Source organism: Saccopteryx bilineata, chromosome 3, assembly GCF_036850765.1.
Source record: "Saccopteryx bilineata isolate mSacBil1 chromosome 3, mSacBil1_pri_phased_curated, whole genome shotgun sequence".
Lineage (NCBI taxonomy): Eukaryota > Metazoa > Chordata > Mammalia > Chiroptera > Emballonuridae > Saccopteryx > Saccopteryx bilineata.
The window spans coordinates 45,644,713-45,662,469 of NC_089492.1; the positions used below are offsets into that span (position 1 = coordinate 45,644,713).

Genomic DNA, 17,757 nt, shown 5'->3' on the forward strand with positions numbered 1-17,757 from the left:
GCTGACCCCTTAGGAGTGAGTTTTTTTTTCAAAAAATGAAATTAGTTCCAGTTACAGTTTTATTAACTTAAAATCATGTTTTTTTTGATAACCAATTTATGGAAACAAGAAGAATATACATTTGCCTTTCTTTTTTAATGTTGCCTTACACATTTTTAAAATAAAAATTTTTGTTACGATCGTACTCTGAATGGTCAGGAGGCACGAGGATTTAAATGAACGTTGGTACTACTCAAAGAGTTAAGGAGGAAGGAATTACTTATCTCTAAGATCCCCCTAGCTTCAAGTTGCTATCCATAGTATTTTTACAAAAAATTCTAGCTTACTGAATAATGTAAACTAAAATTTAGAAACATTATGGTCTATTGTAGAATCTAAAATAATTTTATAAACAATTGAAACAAAAACACATAGAAATATACATTTTTCATATCAAATTCACCAGTATTCAAGAAGTATTGAAATATACATATGAAACAATATAGAAGACCCTTTTCTTTGGTTTCCCACATTTTCTTCACTTAAAATATTGATAGTGTTAAAATCTTAGGTTTCTTAATAATTCAGTAAGAAAAGAAGCCAAGTTGTTGGTGTTTTGATTCGTGTAGATAAGACATTTAAGTCATGCAACATTTTCATCTTATTCATTCATCATTTAATACATATTTATTTAGCACCTAATATGAGCCTAGCACTGTTCATTGAACAAAACAAAGAGTCCTGTCTTTGTGCAGTTACATTACAGTTATATGCACCTAATTAAAAATTATAAAAACAGAATAAGCATCAATAAAAAATATAGCAAAAAAAAAAGAAAAATAACCTCTGGACTCATTTAATAAAAAATGAAAATATAGAATTAAAGTGATGGGTGTTATGTAATTTTATGTATTGAAAATATCAACTTTCCATAAGTGAAGGTGGGAAATATTCAATTTAAATTATAAACATGTGACTAATAATTTTATTTGGCATAATTTTTATAATGGATTAGCTACAAGCCATTTCATGAGATAATTTCTATATTACAGATAGTTGTGCATATAAAATGCTTTTTATGTAAAAAGCATGTATTCATGTGTGTGTTTCATATTATGCAATAAATGCATTCCTGCAGAGTTGAATGTATCAAATTCTGATAAATACAAATATTTAAATATTTTAAAAGGTAAGTCATTATTTGAAGAAACTAATATGAATTATTTTGTAAAACATTCCAAACTTTAAAATATTCCTTTTGCAAATTAAATAAGTAATTGAAATTTTCTAACTTTGGCTTTTGGGGGTACAAACTGGTTTTAAAGTACTGCAGAAAAGCACACATGATTATCTGAACACATAGGGAACATAAATAAAATAAAACACTGTTTGCATGCTTGAAGCAAAACTATACCATACTGACCAACTTATTTGAAGAGATAATAAGAGCCATTTTTATTGTAATTTATAATTTTTTCATTTAAAAAATCTGTTTATTATATGTTTAAAAGTTTCCTAAGAGTTAATGAATTTATATCATACACTGAATGTGTACTAAATATATGTGGCTTAGCTACTATAGAATAAAATAGAATAAAATAAAAAATTCTCTGATATTTATTCTTTTACTTGTTGTCTGTGACCTAAAATGAATGCTTACTTAAGCAAGTTAAATAACAAAATTTCAAAAATTTGGAATATAACTCATCTTTACAAATCTCTAAAAGTAAACTACATAAAATTACACAACAAAAAGGGGAGAAATTTCAAATATTGGTTAAGTTCTAAATTTATGAAAATGTAATATTGCTTGCCATTCTTTATGTTTTTCATACTCTATTGTTTTGCACAAGTATAATAAATAATTTTTTGTTAAAAGTAAGTAATCTTGCTTTTTTTAAAAAAAGCTTTTATTTATTCATTTTAAAGAGGAGAAAGAGAGAGAGAGAAGTGGAGGAGGAGCAGGAAGCATCGACTCCCATATATGCCTTGACCAGGCAGGCCCATGGTTTCAAACTGGCTACCTTCAGTGTTCCAGGTTGATGCTTTATCCATTGTGCCACTACAGGTCAGGCAAAAAATAAGTAATCTTGTAATTAAGGATTTCATCAACCTAAGTGAACAGAAGGATTTTTTCAAGGTATAGAAAAATCACAGCTTGAAAGTAGAAGGAAACTTAAAAGTGTTAATTAAGTAATTGTTAATATTTGTATAGGGATTCATTTTAGTGAGGTCATGCTTCTCCAAAGAGGTAATAAGCATTTTTTGAAAGTTATATTAAAAGTTCTCTGCTTTTTTTAAACAACTGTTTTAAAGGAAAACAAAAGACATCCTTAGGTGGCATTATTGAGAAAGTAAACCTGTAAGTTGAAAAACCTTGGTACCTTCACAATAATGAAAAAGTTAATGATGTGAGAAGAAAAATCTTCTAACTTGTGTGAAAAAGAAAATTGCTAGTAAGGTTTATTACATTTTAACATATTGTATTATTTAATTTTTCAATTTAGTGGTTTCATTAGAGCGAGTAGGTACCTATTTTTTTTCTAAATACTGTTTCTTAAAATTTATTTTTAAGGTTATTTTTTTGGCTTAGCAAACTAAATAGTCTTGAAGCTACAAAAACCTGATCTTTCTTGTGAGTGGCAGATAAAAAACAAACAAAAACAAAAAACAAACTTAATACCGATCCCTGTCTCCTAAGATTGGTTTGATAAAATGTATCAATCAATAGTTTATTGTGTTCTGAATGTTATGTCATATGTATTCCCTACCCCAAGGCTATGTCAACCAAATATTTTGTGGACTTATGCTGTTCTCAGGTAATTCACACCCTCCCACAACACCTATCAAAGCACCTCCCTTTTCATTTAATGTTTTATTTTCCTAGAGTTTGCAGTTTAGGATTCACCTACTACTTCAGATGGTCCCTATACGTAGTTATTACTTGCTCCAAATAAAGGATTTAGGACATAATACAAGAAAAAGCACTATAGAACACTATAGTCTATGTTTTGTAGAACACAGGCGTTTAAAGGGAGTGGAAAGTGGGATTAAGGAATACACTGAGACATTTTACATTAGCACAAGGATATATGTTCTTTAGCTGCTGTTATTGAAATTAAAAAATTAAAGTTCTAGATTTAGTGATATAGTCGTACTGATGTAAAGCCAAATTGAATAGAAAACATTGCCTTTAAAAAATAAAAGAAATATAGCTAGAACAATGATTATTATTTTCCAGAAGTATGTCTGGCAAAGGGAAGATCCTATAAGATTTGTAAAATCTTACAGAATGAGATTTAAATATAAGCCTTGTTATTGTGAATATAGCCTGAAAGCGTAAAAGCTGTTGATTTCCTGCAAGTTAGTTTCCATTGATTTTGAAGTTAAATGTTTCTAATATAACTTCACTGACACAATTTACAGGAAGAAGAAAAGTGTGATATGATATGCATATTGTATTTCTCCCCCTATTACATTCTAAAATTTGTTGATTTACTTTAATTCTAAATTTTAAAATATGATTTTAGAAGTAACACTATTGCAAAAGAATCATTCCTCATTCACATATCTTTTTATTAATTTTAAGTAAGGATAAGTTGTAGTTCCAGAATCCAAATTATTGGTTTTCAATTTAGGGAACAGAAAAAATAATACAAGTAATAGGACAATAAAATATTGAAATATTTTTTGATTCTTTAAAAAATAAGTAAGCTGCTTTGACATAATTTCCAATACAAAGGAATTATAGTAATATTTATAAAATTTTATATTTGAAGATTATTAATACTAAGGTTTACAAGGATAGAAAAAAATGAACTTTAGATGCAGAAACTATATAGATTCTTTTCATGCAGAATCTCATAAAATCTGAGATTCAAATTAACTGCATCATAATATCAAATATCAAGACTTAACATTACAATTCATTATATCATTAGTCAAATATCCCAAGGAGAGGGAAGAATGTACAATGAGTATTTTCTGGAAATAAATTACTGAGAATTAGTACAGTATGAAAAGACTTCAGAATTAGAAGCTCCAGCTGGGTTTAAAAGGATAGGGGAAGGGATATTACTCACTATTAAATATTTGAAGAGCCACTTTTAAAATGAAAATTCACGAATGTCTCATCAGTTTCCACTGAATCAGGCTATGTCTGACTCTGTGTTAAGCATTTTTTTTCCTTTGTAAAGATGAGATTTAGAAACATGCACACAGCACATTTTGCATTGATTTAGTCCAGTTGGGAAAAAAAATATGGTACAGAGCAGGATTTCATATTGTTGTACTAAATATAATAACATTTGCAGTAGTGGCACCTTTCCATAATTTTAAGATTTCATTTTACTTATCACTGCAAGCCATTATCTGATCATATTTGACATACATAATATTTTGATTACTATTTAAGCCCCTCCCCTTTTTTACTCTGTACAAACAAATGATCAGTCCTGTTCACTGAGAGATTATTTACTCTGGAAATATCTAGAATTCTTTTACCCTATCTTGTCCTCTGGGACTCCCTAGCTTGCTTCTGAAGTATTGATACTAATGTGTGGAGGAGGGCACGAACAACAAAAAACGTAAGATAGAAAGAGGCCCCTCTCATGGTTTATTATGGGAGAAGTAGAAAAACAAAGAGAAAATAACTGTTTTATCTAAGGTTCTTAATGCAAAAGCAAATAGTCAGTCTGTAAATCAGCTAACAGAAGGGGATTAGAGAGGCGATCTGAGCGTGGCTTGATTTCTAGAAGAGCTGTCTCTCTAGCCAGTCACACAGGCAGAGCAGCCAGGAGCACTCCAGATGGCCGGGGGAGAGTGGTCTTCTTGGGTTACTGCAGGACACTCGGGCAGTCGGAGAGCACGCAGCGTGTAGGGCATCTTTAGAAAGTCAGCCCGACATCAGCCTGTACGGGAGAGGGCTAGTCCAGAAGGGAGGCCGCCCCGCGCACCGCCTACGCGCCCTACGAGCCAGGACTGCCCACTGTTAACATATACTTGACTTCTGTGACCCTTGCCTGACACAGATGTCTCCTACCTCCACCTCCCCTCGGCCTGCCGCGGGCCCTCCCCCATGCACCTGGTAGCTGCCCCGCCGCCGCCTCCCGTGCGTGCGGTCGCGGCGCCCAGGGCGCGGGAGCGCGCGGAAGCCAGCCTGGTGTGGGCGCTCTCAGCGCACTGCGCGCGGTGCTCCTGCTCCCCGGCGGACGCCGGACGCCCTGCAGATAAATGCGTCGCTTTCCTCGAGAGTGAGCAAGGGAGGGCGAGGCAGACGCTGACGCCGCCAGTGACAGTGGCAATCCCTGCGCTCCACGTTACATTTGTCTGCTAGAGCAGCAACAACAGAAAATCCGAGGGAGGGAGGGAGAGAGGGAGGCGGGAGCAGGGTCGTGGAGCTCCGCAAGTCTAGGGTTCTGCGTGGAGGCTGCGTTTGGCTGACGTCCCAGATCCCGGGCTTTTTGCACCGCAGTCGCTGTACTCAGTACCCCGCGGCCAGAGTCCGCGGCCTCGCGGCGAGCGCGCGTGGGCGAGTGGCCGCGGATACTCTGGCCTTCGGAGGGGAGCGGCGCGGCTCCCTTGTTAGATCGCCCCGCGGGCTGGCTGAGACAACGGGAACTTTTATTTGCAGCTCCGAGTCCGTGGCGGATGGTGGGACTCTCCGGCCCTGTGCATTGTAAGTAAGTGCCCGCGGGAGGGCTGGACTGGCGGGTGGGCGGCGGGGACTGGTCCCTGGCCATTACTATTATTCTGATGGCCGTCATCTTCATTTGGATTGTTCGGCGGAAAGCCTTCAGGCTGTACTTGTCGTTCAACTAGGGTAAGACGACGCAGCAGGGTAAAGAGGAGCATCGCGGGTGCCTTCCGTCTTCAGTGACATTGAACTTCACGGGTCACAGCCAAGGATGCGTTTTAACTCTTAGATTTCCCGCACTGCCTTTAAAAATAATTTTTCTTTTCTGTTCATGGTCACGATGTGTGAGCAGGCAGATGATTCGTGGTTCTTCTCCCCCACCCCAACCCCCATTCCGACAAAACAACTGGCCAGGATGCCCAGGGTTCGTTTTGGCAGGTGGCCCTGAACCCGCATTGGGTTTTTGTTGTTGTTTTTAATCTGGAAGGGAAATGCGCGTTTAGATGGTGGAAAATTTAGCGCTAGGAGCAGGAGAGCATAATGTTAACTTTGAGACCCGGCTGCCACTTGGATCGAGGTCCTCTTAGAGGCATTCAGGCGCTCTGTGACTGTCTGGGAACTTTCCCTGTTACTTCTAGGGGTTTGTGATGCTGGAGTGGTAAGCCTCTCGGTGGGCGGACGGCAGACGGGACCTGAGCACCTCTCGCGCGGGACGGGTCCCGGGCTTCACGGACCGGCTTCGACGGACAGCGTAGCTCCTGCCCCAACCTCTGCTCACTCTGGCCTCTGCTGCCCTGGCCCTGGCCCTGGCCCTGTGGGTGTTCCCAGTCCAGCCCCGATGCGGTGCCCGCCTCTCCTGAGACGCGAGCAGAGCTTTGTGTTCTGCGGCCCCCGCCCGAAAGAGCCCAGACGGGAAACCGCGTCCGGGCAATTTTTTTCGATATCCAGAAATCCGTCTGGTAAAACCTCCGAACCCGTGGAAAAGCGCGCCGGCCCTGCCGCCCACGGCTCTCTTTGAGAACCTGAAAGGACTGAAGTGGTTGGCGAACCCAGACTTCTCTGCCGGGGCGGACCTAGGGCTGGCCAGTACGCTTTAAGCAAATAGTTATCTCGCCACCAGGCGCTTAAATCCATAAATTATTGTGTTTTTTTAAGGGCGGTCAACCCTTGGAAAAGTTTGAGAACTATGATTACAGGAAGTAGGATGTGAACCAAGACTGTTACTAAAATTAGCCCCCCCCCCTTAGTCTTTTAGTTTGGAGGTGAAGGATTTGGCTGGGGAGCCCTGCAATCCTTGGTCTCCTTATTGCTTGCGAAGCATAATGGTCAAATCCTTTGAGTATAGTTTTTATTCAAGATGGGGCACTTCAAATCCCAACGTGCCCAGCCTGGCTGCTGCTCACTGAGGGAATCTGCAAAATGTTGCTTTTAAGGAATAGCTAAGTATTCACCGTGGAGGAGGTCTTGCAGACTAGTCACCAAGGCAAGGGAGAGGTAGTGAAGACCAGGAGAACTGAAGAATCCACTCCAGACCAACTTCCTGTGCGTAATGTAACTCTGAGCTCCCTTGAATTTTTAACTTACCTTCCCTTAATTAATCTGCCCAGGGCCTGTATATAAATGGCTGTCCACAGCTGCTGCAAATTGATTTATCCCCTGATAAAGGTCGGGTTGCTGACCAAAGCATTTTCTTTCTACCTTCTGTGTGAACTGAAATCTGTTTTACAGGGTGTTTTCCCCCTCCTAGCTTCCTTTTAAACATCTGTACCGTTTTTTAAGTGCGCTCAGTGGCTTTTATTATCATACCTCTCCCTTTGCATAGAACAGAGTGGTCCTGGGTCTGTGCCAAAGTGTCCACACTCACTAGAATACAAATTGACTGGCTTCTCTGTGATAAATGGTTTGTTAGTGGTGGGGCCCTCCTTTTAGTTTATTGCAGCGTTTTGCCTTGACCATGTGAGTATTCTGTTGTGTCCAGATTCTCCCCTCATACAGTTCCTTAAGAAAGATTGACAAACACCATTATTTCTTAAACCAGCATAGCCCCAACCTGGGTGTTTATGTCAACTGTAATGTGCACAAACAGAAGCAAATTCATAATTCTATGGATCTCCTTCCCCCAGTTTAGCTTTAAAATGTAGTCTAGTTTTTAAGTCATTCGGGGCTTTTAGATAACATAAGTAGGGCTATCTTATTTCTTTTTCTTTCCTTTCTCTTACTGATTGTTATTTTAAAGGGAGGTCTGACAGTCTAACCCAGGGAATCTCAGTTTGACTCAGTCTTTTTCTGCAGCTAGGATGGATATTGAGTAAGTTGAGTCTATCATTACTCTACATTTGCTGTATTTAGCATTTAGTATTAACTTGGTTTATTCTTTTAAGACAAAATTCCAACCAAATACCCAAGGAATCAGGCTCATTCTGGGTGCATGAAAACCAACTTTAATATTATATTAAGAGAAGAACTTGATATTAAAAGTCTTTGTTTTAGCATTAATTTTATTGCAAACCATTTAGACAGAAGTTGCTTTATTTGAAAAGATAAATATTGAGTGAGAGAACTTGAATATATAGTTTTTCCAGTGCCCAGGTTCATACATAAAAAAATATGTGACCCACAAATACCTGCTAATAATTTGATTTTAAAATGAATCTTAAAGGATCTTTTTAATTTTTTTTATTGATTGATTTTAGAGAAGGAGAGAAGGGAGGGGGAGAGAAATATTGATTTCTTGTTCCAGTTATTTATGCAGTCACTGATTGCTGCTTGTATGTGCCCTGAGTGGGGATCAAACTCATAACCTTGGTGTATTAGAATGATGCTCTAATGAACTGAGCTACCCAGCCAGGGCATATAGGACCTTTCTAATAAGAAACATTCTACTTGCAAATACAGTGCAAACTTCATTATTAATTGTGAATTGCTGGAAATAGTAAGATAATATGTGTTGCAGCTACAGGACAGCAGCTTTTTAATATTTTTACAGTTTACCTTTTCTAAAGGAAAGTAAAATATTGCTCTTGATGTTGGTATTTGATGGTGAGCTGTCTCATTGAGGATGTTAGTCTAAATATTTGCAGATAAAAGAGCACTTCAAAACTTGCAGATAAGTACACAAATATAAAGAGCTATTATCATTTATTTTATTGTAAAATAGAAGCTTACCAAAACCCCCCCCACACTTTTTTTTTTTTACACATTGAAAAGGGATCAGGAGAAAGCAGTGCTTCCAATAGGAATGCTGGTCAGTGGTTGTCAGTTTAGGACATTCTTCACTGTCAAATCCTGTTTCTCACTTCTTTGATATGAACATCAGCTGACAGGCACTGAATGTAAAGCCTTCTTCATTGAGGGTTTTATGCAGTCAATGTAGCCCTTCATAGTAAAGCAGTCTGAAAAATTGACACCTGCAGGATTTGCATGTGAAAAAAACAAGTCAGTTGCATTTTACTGGAATCTATTACTGTAAGTTATATAAAAGTTCAGTGAGAAAAGATATTTGTTGCTATTTGAGCATGTAAAAGTTCTTTGCTTTATATACACCTTATTAATCATATAGCGCTCAATAGACTTTATTGATAGCAGAAACAGGTGGAATTGATCTCTGGCTTTATCGCAATTATTTATTATAGACGAGTTGTTTTTAACCATGTGCTTACAAAGTGTGCATTCATAGTTGACTTTTAAAATGTGCCTTAAAATGATGAACTCATACAACTTTCAGAATAATCTAGAAAGATTTAAACAAATACATAAAATTAGGTTAACATAAATATCTTTTGAAAACAATCTAGAATTTTAAGTTAAATACTTATTAGTTAAAAATCTTTAAGAAAAAAATTAAATCTTTCATATTTGTAAACCTCAGGAAAATGTTAAGTTTCCTCTCACTTATTAAAGTGTCTGTCACTAAAATGCCTTTTAAACATATTATAGTGGATCCCCTTTATGCAAAATAACTGTCAAATGTAAATCAACTAAGACACATTTGTGAACTATCACTGTGAACAGTTTATCCAGCACAAGTTATTATCTAAAGGGATACCTTCCAACTTCACTTCTTTATAGCCATTAATATAAGAGTTTTTAAATAACTTTTAGAGAACAGTGAACATTTTATTGAAGCAAACATTAGTTCAGTTTAATGGAGGTAATTGTAAGTGATAAGACAGAGCAGGTTATCTCTGTGTTATTTAAACAGAAGGAGCTACTTTGCACCATTTCCAGTAGCCATCTGTAGAAGAGAAGGGTTTGCACCTGTCTGTCCACACTAATTATAGATTAGGGCCAAAGAAATGAAATTTGAGGAGGTTTTCAGCTAATGAAATCCATACTGATTTTATTGTAAATGTGTTTTATGTAAAGAGGGTGATGGTTGAGTTATGAGTGAATAAATTGCAACGTGGCTTCTAGGCACTTGGTTTTGAAGCACAGTTCTGCTGCATTAACCTTTGCTATTAAAAAAAAAAAGACAACTTAGATGCTAGCGTTTGTTTGGCATCCACAGCTACAAGTTAGGAGCAGTGAGGTTCAATGTGCAATTTAAAAATGTGCTTAAATGTAAGAATATTCTAATATTTTGAACTGCAGATGAAGTAGAAGGTAGGTTTTGTTTTAACTTATGTGTAAAAAACATTAGAAATTAGAAGGCCCTTTTCCCCCTGCATTTCAGTTTCACATAAATAAATAGTAAAATAAGTGAGGAATACATTCTTCGATAAAAGGTCACATGAATGTCTACCACATCTGTTTATAGTAATTATGAACATAATTAACAGAAGAATTACAAATGAAATAATGACAAGTTGAGCAATGAGATTCCATAATGGTCATATGTTGGAATTCTCACATTACAGCACACTAGAATTCACATAAAGAAAGAAAGTGCTAGATTTTTATCTGCAGAAATGCTTTAAAACTTATCTTCCTATGGCAGATGGACTTCCTTTTTTTATAGAAAGGTAACCTATTATTAAGAAAAGAACTAGTTGCAATTAAGATTTCTACTAGCCTGGACTTTAAGACAGCTGTGATTATAGAAATCACTTTTTGTTGTACACTTATTTTGTGATTATAGTTCTTGGTTATTGTATTGTTTTTTTATAAATTGAAAGCTTTGCAGTAAAGTGTTTGCTTTGGAAAAGAATCATGGATTCTTATAATTTGAGAATTGGTTGATCTTTTCTATAACTATGAATCAAAAGTCAGTGAACAAATAGTAGAAACAGAAATACTGTGAGTCTACAAAATAAGAACGTTGGCAGATTAGCTTTTGCACAGTTTACTTCATGTCTTCAGTGTTTGGATGTTTTTAAAAGGAAAAAAAATGTAAACCTTTTATGGGTTTGAAAGTTCTGCATTGTTTTGTTTAAATAGCATTTTTTTTAAAGAACATGTAATGGAAAAGTCAGTGGGTATTTGTAAATTGTATATTTTGACTTCCTAGAAGTGCATTGGATTTATAGGTATTTGCATGTAGTCTGTGTCCAAATTGATCCAACCAAAGTGTAATAAAGGGGCAAGTATGTGTGGCTGGGTTTGGTTACTCTGAATGCAGTTTTCTATAACAACTAGAGAAAAAGTGAAAGGTGACCTTTTATGAGAGCTAAAATGATACTCCAGAAATCTGTTATTAAATTTAAAACAAGTAAGAATGACAGATTATCTCCCATTTAGAGCTCACTCATTGTGTAATGGACCCTGTCAAATGATTTACTTCCTACCCTTGCACCCTTCTCTAACTATTGAACCTGGTCACTTTTCGAAGATTTTTGGAGAAATATTACCTTGTACTCATCTCAGAGATGTCAAGACGTTTTTCATATTATTGGATTACTGGAGAATTGTGACCAGACCCCTTTTTTTCTCACATTCATTGCAAAGATTTTTCACACATGCCTTTCCCTCACCTATGCCCAGCTTTTTTTCAGTTTGCCTTACCTATCAAATTTCCCTTAATTCTTTTATTGGGGTGGGAGTATGGTGGAAAGGGGAAATCCACTACACATGAAACTGTTTTTTGGCTAAGTGTTTTGGAGGGGAGTGCTTGATTAAATAATGCTTCTCCTCATTTTCTAAAGGACATCACATTTGTCTCCTGTGAGGCCATTCTCTTGCTTGTGTGTGGTTTTTTTCTCTACCCACTAGCATTATTTCCCTCACCCCTATCAATTTTATCTCTATATTGAGATTTCATTCATAAACTGTTCTATAACTTGAAGTGTCACTGTATGTCATGAATAATTACTATGCACATTTACTGGCTATTTTATTCTGAACTCACCCTTCATACAGCAGTGAGAGTTTCTTAACACAACCAAATACTACCTCTTCCCTCAGTAAAGTATTCTTTGCTGCATTATTTGCATTCAATTAAGGATCTGTTCTGATATTCAGATTGTAGTGGGTGCATAAAAAGTGAAAAGGGACTCCCATGGGACTGCCCAGGTGTATCTCCCTTCTAACCCTGTTGGAGTGGAGAATGAACTCTGGTCTGATGGACAGGTCTTAGCTCTGCTTGTTCTCTAATTGATTCTTGGGCTCTGGACGTGTAAAGAGCTGTGAGGCAGCTCAAGCAGAGTTTGATTGCCTCAATTTAAAATTTCTACCTCCAAAATAGACTCTGTCTGAGATGTACACATAAGGAATCATATCCCCAACACAATTTCTGGAGGTGGAGCAGATGTCCACAGGAGTCTCCTGTAGCTACCAATCACAAGTGGTCCTTCTTATCACAGGAGTGCTGGCTGCCCGTCTTCTATGGGACACATTAAAGCCTGGGGAAAGGAGATGTTTAATATCTGCCTGTGTTTGTCTCTGTCATGGATTTGTGTGTGTGTGCATGTAATTTAGGAGTATTGGGGTCAGCAAAGAAAGGGACAAGAACTCCCATGTGAAGTCAGCTAGAAGGCTGTGTAACTGCTCTGATGACTCAACTAGGTTTGTTTTGCAAATAGTGGCTACTTGAATGGAAGTAAGATGATGAATGTCCCATTGTTGTGCTCTGCCAAAATCCCCCTCTGACCTTGACCTAGAACCTCTAGAATTCTCATGGGCTAGCTCTGTAGCAGGTAAACAGTTTACTACTATGAATTTCTCCCTTTTCCTCAGAGTATGGACAGATTTGGAAATGCAGGAGACCCCAGCCTTGCATTCTCACCCAGCCTTGGGGTACCTCACTCCTACTTACTACCCCCATCCTGGGGCCTGAACCTTCCTCCCTTATTCCTTCAGGTTTTTCCCCTCCACTGTGTATCTCTTCTCTCTCTCTCCTACTTTTCCATTCTCTGCTGCTCTGTCTCACACGCACCCTCTGTTTATTTTCCTGCCTCCATCTGGGCCCTGCTGATATTGTAATCACCCTGATGCACGTTGGCTTCTCTCCTCTCCCTCCTGTGCTTACACACTCACTCACACACAATGTGCCATCCTGACAAGCCTTTTACTTCTGATAAGCTCCAATGTGTGTTTAATGAATACAAAGCCACGGTCTGGGCGCCGCCTGGGCTGCGTTGCCTCTCCTGCGCTCCTTTGCCAGAAGGTAATCTCCATGAACAGGGAGAGGCGAATGGGGAGGTGGGAGGGGTAAGAAGGAGCAGGGGGGAGCACTGGGAGGCTGATTTTTTTCTTCCCCTCTCTCCAAATGATTCAGAAGTCGATAAGAGCAAGAGAAGTGAAGATGTAACATGTTATCTGTCGCTCCTTTTAGCTGGCAGAGAGAATTTACATTTAAAGATTAGCAGAGGGAGAAAGAGAAATCTGCCTTTTGTTGTATGGGTGAGGAGGAGACATCAGCCCTGGCCTGGCCGCTATCTCCCATCACCTCTGCAATCCAGACTGGACACACAGAGGTGAGATTACCAGAGAGCCTTATCTTTAATTGGGTTTAGTTTTGCCAGCTTGAATAGGTTTAAAGAGACTCGATAAAGGGGAACAAAAGATTATTTATTGACTGGACACTGAAGCCTTTAGATTAAAAGGGGAGAGAAAAAGCTGCTTAACAACTTGATTAGTTCTTTTTTTATTTTAAGGTGAGACAGTATCTCTTCTGGTGCACTGGGAAGGGGGGCATAGAACTTAGGCAAAATTTGGATAACTTAAATATTTTATTTCCTCTTCAGCTCCACCCCCTGTGCATCTCGGCACCACCTTCCTATTTTAACAGGAATTTCATTTACCCCTTATTTATAGGATTGATAAACTGAGGGAAAAAGGTAGAGGCTTTTGGAATTGATCATTTGTATTTGACTTTGTGTGACTTGTTTTGAATGGGTGATGAATTGATGCTAACAAACTTGAATGACTGAGAAAAGCAAATGAAGCCTACTTTTAAAATGGAATTAGGTGATTTTATAGTATGGTTTCAACTTGGTCTAGAGAAAAAGAGCCATTCCGAGTCTGTTAGGTAGATTTGTATCTTGGGTTTGAACCATGGAAATTTTTCCTTGGAGTTGGCTTTAAAAAAGAAGAATAAAAAATGTTTTATTGACTCATGAGTGGATTTTAAAAAATTATAGTAACTTTGAAAGGTTCTTAAAATGGGTAAAATGGAAAAAAATGATTGTTTTTTCTGCTACACTTTAGCAAGATATATGTTTTCATAGGTAAATATAATCCAGTCCCCAAAAGCCAAATTAAAATTTATGTAAAGCGAGGGGGCATGTTTTCTTGTTGACAGCACAGATACATTGAGTAAGACAATAGAGTCCTATATTTCACTTCCATTGACTGAATATATTGACATTTTAGGTTTGTGTTGCCTCAGTGAGCATGGAGAAGCACTGAAATTCACAGACCAACTGGCGAGAGTGGCACATACATTACTGTATGTCATTTCTGCCTTCAGGTTACCTTATCATCCAGGCAGAATCAGAATGGACAGCCTGGGATCCTTCAGAAGGGGTAGCCTTTGTTGTCTTAGAAATAGATAACATATTTTAGGAGCATCTCTAATTTTACCCATAATTGAGAATTACAGAGAAATGTGTGGAACAATTTTATTTAAAAATCTGATAAGCAGCCTAGTGACCCGTCTCGCATATTTTATGTATAATACCCATTTTCAAGATTGACCTTTACCTTCTCTAGAGATATGTATTAGGGAGAGGTTGGTCACATCATTTAAATGTTTACCAGTTTGTGCATGGGTGACATCTGTTCTTCCCCAGCCTGGGGTATTGAAACATCCAAGCACCTGCTAATCTATATCTGATAAAAGAATATGTAAGTCCCCTTCCAAAATAGAAAGTGACTTGGATTTTTTGTTTCTTGTTTTGTTTTGTTTTGTTTTTTGGTGGCTGGGATACATACAAAAATACGATGTATATACAGAGTGGGGCAAAAGTAGGTTTAGTTATTCATATGGAAAATAATATAATTAATAAATAACAATACAAGAATAAACTCTGTGTCCACATACTCACAACTGCAAACCTTCTTTTGCCACACCCTGCATGCATAGTGAATAATATGTAAAGATATATATATATATATATATAGTTGAAGCAGAGACAGAAAATAAATACTAAGTATTCCTTTTCTTCATAGTGTAAGCTATATCCTTCCATACACTTGTTTAGTCTTTGCATAATAAAACAGTATTAGACAGACATTGTGTCAAAAAAATGTGAATTATACAATATAAATATGCAAAAAGCTAGAAAAGACATTTTTAAAAGTTTAATGGAAATATAAAACTGTTATGAAAATGCTTTACACACAGCAATTATTGCCATCAACAGCATTTAGAACAAAACTAGTCCTTTATACCATTTTTATGAAAATGTTAGGTTTCTATTTGATCAGCAGGTGCTTTTGAGATGAAAGCCATGTGTAAATTTTCAGAAGGCCAAAAGTGTCAATTCAGGAAAGGAAAGTGATAAGAGAAAATGCAATCAGTTTTCCTGTTTTCAATTTGTGTAGGATTTGAAGAGCTGTTTTGTTAAACTGCTACATCTGCTCCAATATGAATATTGAACTACTTCTACTAAAAATAACAACCTATAATTTGGAAGCCACTGCCGTCTTTTGTTAATGTGAGTGTGTTATTTAAAAAAAAAATTGACAAAAAAATAAAAAAAAGACAATTTTCTTTTTTGACAATTTCTTGCCTAAAGTGCATTTTCATTTGTTGGCACTTTTATTCTCAGTGGATAAATGGTATTATGTAATTAGAACCTCATCTTATTTGACTATGAGAGAGGTTTTGATAAGCAAAAATCTGGTAATGTAAAAAGGGTTTGCACAAAACAAAATTTATTTTAAAATAATCTTTTTAAATAGTTATTTCAAATGAGATAATTATTCCTTACATTTTCTAATACTAATTCATTTTTTTTAACTTACTGGTGATTATTATAACTGTTAACACTGTTCCATTGCATACTGAGCATCCTGTGATTTACTTTACCTTTAATACATCTGCAAATGTAAGTTTAAACTAATCGGGGATATTTTTACCTAACAGAGCTTTCAGAATAAATTTTTTCATGCTTAAATGACATGATTAAATTATGCTTGAGTGCCTGCATACAAAAGCTTTAATTTCTATAGTACTGCTAATCAAATAAGTTTTATGGACAGGGAAAGTACCACATTAAAGAAAAAATTAGATGCATACTACTAGTGACATTTCTAGGAAAGACATGCTCTTCTTAAATTTTCCAGGACTAATTAAGAAAAAAATGCTAATGCATCTTAAATAATCAATATAAATAATACTTCATCCCTATTAAAAATGGTAGTACTATCCCTTTGAAACTGGGCATAGGCAATTAAGTGAGAAGACTGATAAAATTTGGATTAGGTTCAATATTAACTGTATTCACAATTGCAATTGGGTTGACTTGTGTTTATAGTAATTTGTCCAGGGTGAGATGTGATCACTGCTTAGGACCAATTAGAGGCAATATAGCTTGTGGCTTCACACTTAAATTGCCAGACACACTTCACAGATAAACCCAGAATATCTGCAGAATGGATTACGGGGAAGACAGACATTGAGATGCATTAGCATATAGGATTAACAAATGCAATGTTTCTTCTGAAACACCAACTCAAAAGAAGAGGTAGTTTGAAGAACAGTATGTATTGAGTATGTTCCTATGATTACACATATGTAGCCAAGCAAAGAATAATGCCCTTAAGGAATTTACAGTTTGAATTCAAAGTAGCATGTTGTGCTAACATCTCTCTCAGTGACCCGGGCCACCATGTGGGTGTATTTCCTGGTATAGCACCAAGGACTTTGCCACCCTCAAGAAATGATGCTGAGTCACATGTCAGTGTCAGGAAGTTTACGTATTTCACATATACAACTCTATCATTTGGTATATGATCTTGTTTGTGCTGAAGCCACATTCATTGTTGAAGTCGAAGAACCTTATGTATTTTCAACAAGAGGGAGCTTCTTGGGATCCTTTTCAAAATGTTCACACTTAATGAAGTGATGTCCAGGCTTTTACCTCAGAACTACTGATAAAGTAATCTCCCAGGTTGAGGTTTAAAGTATGAGACCCTCCTGTTTGAAAAAAAGTATAGAGTCATAAATGCTGCTTACAACCACTGATATCTTCAGTAACTGTAAGAAACCTTCTTTTTACTTTTCCTTTGCTTCGATAGTTCTAATTGATATTACCTGTATAATGTAACTCAAGAAGAAATAAAGCAAGCATTTGTTTTTGTAGTGTCCTGTTGGTCAAGATCTCTAAGGAAAATTAGTGTCTGTGTGAGAAGGCCCATTACAATAGAAATCTCGTTAGATGTGAAGGAAGGACACAAATGAAAAGTTTTCTCATTGTTTGTCTAATAATCTCAGCTCCTCCAAGTGCCTTAAGGAATGCGATTGACTAGATTCATTAATCTTTTAATGCCTGGGGCATAGACCACTTCTGAATGTGCTCTGGGCTTTCAAGAGCCGCCACCTAGTAGTTGGTCTTGGGATAAAGGAGAGGAACTGACATATATATTAGAGACCTACTGTGAGCCTGAAGTTAACCTTCATGTACAATGTCATCCTTGATTTTAAGTAATTGATTATCCAGCATTTCATTTTCTTCACTTCAGAGAACTCCAGCCCCTCACTCTTAAGACTCTGGCTGTAGGTGCTCTTCTGGCTTGATATTTTTTGCCCCAGTGGAAAACTG

The 17,757-nt window shown here is 37.0% G+C and overlaps 1 protein-coding gene across 7 annotated transcripts in view; it reads left to right on the plus strand.

Moving 5' to 3' along the window:
* The first annotated feature begins 3,846 nt into the window (after positions 1-3,846).
* RUNX1T1 (RUNX1 partner transcriptional co-repressor 1) overlaps positions 3,847-17,757 on the plus strand; it is a 195,269-nt gene continuing 181,358 nt past the window's right edge. Inside the window, exon 1 of one of the 7 annotated variants that reach the window (XM_066266087.1) lies at positions 3,847-5,656. Coding sequence is in view for 1 of the 7 variants with exons in the window: in XM_066266083.1 (XP_066122180.1) it covers positions 5,629-5,656 (28 nt within the window). In the remaining 6 variants the exon portion in view is untranslated. Of the gene's footprint in view, positions 5,661-7,015; positions 7,157-13,126; positions 13,155-17,757 lie in introns of those variants that run through there. The other 6 variants (XM_066266085.1, XM_066266080.1, XM_066266083.1 and 3 more) reach the window with 6 other exon arrangements.